This window comes from Morone saxatilis, unplaced genomic scaffold (genome assembly GCF_004916995.1).
Source record: "Morone saxatilis isolate NCDOM2014 unplaced genomic scaffold, NCSU_SB_2.0 Contig14, whole genome shotgun sequence".
In the NCBI taxonomy this organism is placed as follows: domain Eukaryota; kingdom Metazoa; phylum Chordata; class Actinopteri; family Moronidae; genus Morone; species Morone saxatilis.
In genome coordinates this window covers 22,899,601-22,901,158 of record NW_023339696.1, presented here as the reverse complement: position 1 = coordinate 22,901,158, position 1,558 = coordinate 22,899,601, and the positions used below count along the sequence as shown (strand labels likewise).

Genomic DNA, 1,558 nt, shown 5'->3' with positions numbered 1-1,558 from the left:
TATAATGTACATAATAAACTCTACTTTATGTACCATAATTATCACATTTTCATCCATTAATTTAGAAAAAAACAAGTGTATTGCATTCACTTGAATTTTTATTTTTTGGTTTGTTTTTCTGAATAATTATTTGTGTTTTTCTGAGTAAATTTTTTTGTCTTTTTTTTGGAGTAATTATTTTTTCTGTTTTTCAGAGTAATTTCTTTCAGATTTTCTGAGTAATTGGTTTTTTCTGTTTTTCGGACTAATTATTTTTCTTTATTTATTATATTATTCAAAAAAAAACAAACCAAAAAATAAATTAGTCAGAAAAACAGAAAAATAAATTATTCAAAAAAACAAACCAAAAAATAAATTAGTCAGAAAAACAGGAAAAAAATTATTCAAAAAAACAAACCAAAAAATAAATTAGTCAGAAAAACAGAAACAATTATAAATAAATAAATAAATAAATTACTCAAAAAAAAAGTATTATTTGTGTTTGTTTAAAGTGACTACAACCCGCTTCCGTATTATATATAATGAGCTGACGTGAGTCGTACCCGACACAACTACATGTCCCAGAATGCACCCGGCCGGTTTGAAGATAAATACCTGCTGTCAGACTCCAACGGTCAGTCAGTGACGCTGTGTGTGTGCGGGTGTGTGTGCGGGGCTCTGCGGGTCGATTCCTACAAAACACACCGACAAACAGAAACCCAACCGACTCCGGATCAGCACCGATGGCTGAAGGCGACAACAAAAGCGCGAATATGCTCGTGAGTATTTAAAAAAAAAAAATAACGGTCGGTTTTTATTTAAACGGCTCGTTAGCTGTTAGCTTCACGCGCCAGTTAGCTCCCCGGGGCGAGCTAACGCGGCTAACGGGCGCTGAAGCTAACTGTCTTTATTTTTATTTAGAGTTTAAAAGGTCGGACTCGAACTGTGGCCGTTTTAACACGACGCAGGTTGAAGGTCTGCGCGCTCAGCTGCGGTCGTTTCCTGTTTTTAATGAGTGCGGCCGTTTTACTGCACAGTCATATCGATCTGTACAATCCCGTTATCGCTGCTGATCGATACATTTACTGCTCTATATATTGGTGTTTTATTCTAAATACATCGCATAATTAAATGTAGCTGATTTTAAAAACCTGTAATGTTTTTATATTTAATTTAATTTGACTTTAATTTGGTTCCGACGTGTCCTGACATGTTATACTTCAGTTTTACGGTTATGCAAACACCTGGAATTTGATTAAAATCACCATTTAATGTTAAAACAACAATAATCTGTTAACCTGGGACGTTTAAATTGTGTCTTAGTTGCTCAGTCAGATCCGGAAAACAAGATTTAACTAAACATTAATGTTTCAGTGTGTCCACCTACCTGTCCCCTCAATAAAAACACCTGGAAAACACCTGGAAAGGTTCTGGGAAACGATCTGTGTTCTACCACAAACTGATCTCAGTTTTATACAATTATGCTTGAAATTACAAATATATTAGACACTAAATCCCCCGTTATCTGATGCAGGTCGTTAATAAACTCCTGGATGCTGATGTGTTTCTGTGTGTGTGT

General features: G+C 34.8%; 1 protein-coding gene across 1 annotated transcript in view; it reads left to right on the top strand.

Annotated features, from left to right (window-relative positions):
- Nucleotides 1–590: 590 nt before the first annotated feature.
- LOC118322742 (ADP-ribosylation factor-like protein 6-interacting protein 1) overlaps nucleotides 591–1,558 on the top strand; it is a gene marked incomplete in the record, with an annotated part of 2,641 nt that continues 1,673 nt past the window's right edge. The window contains 1 exon segment of the mRNA XM_035654509.1: nucleotides 591–758. Within this exon segment, the coding sequence (XP_035510402.1) occupies nucleotides 723–758 (36 nt within the window).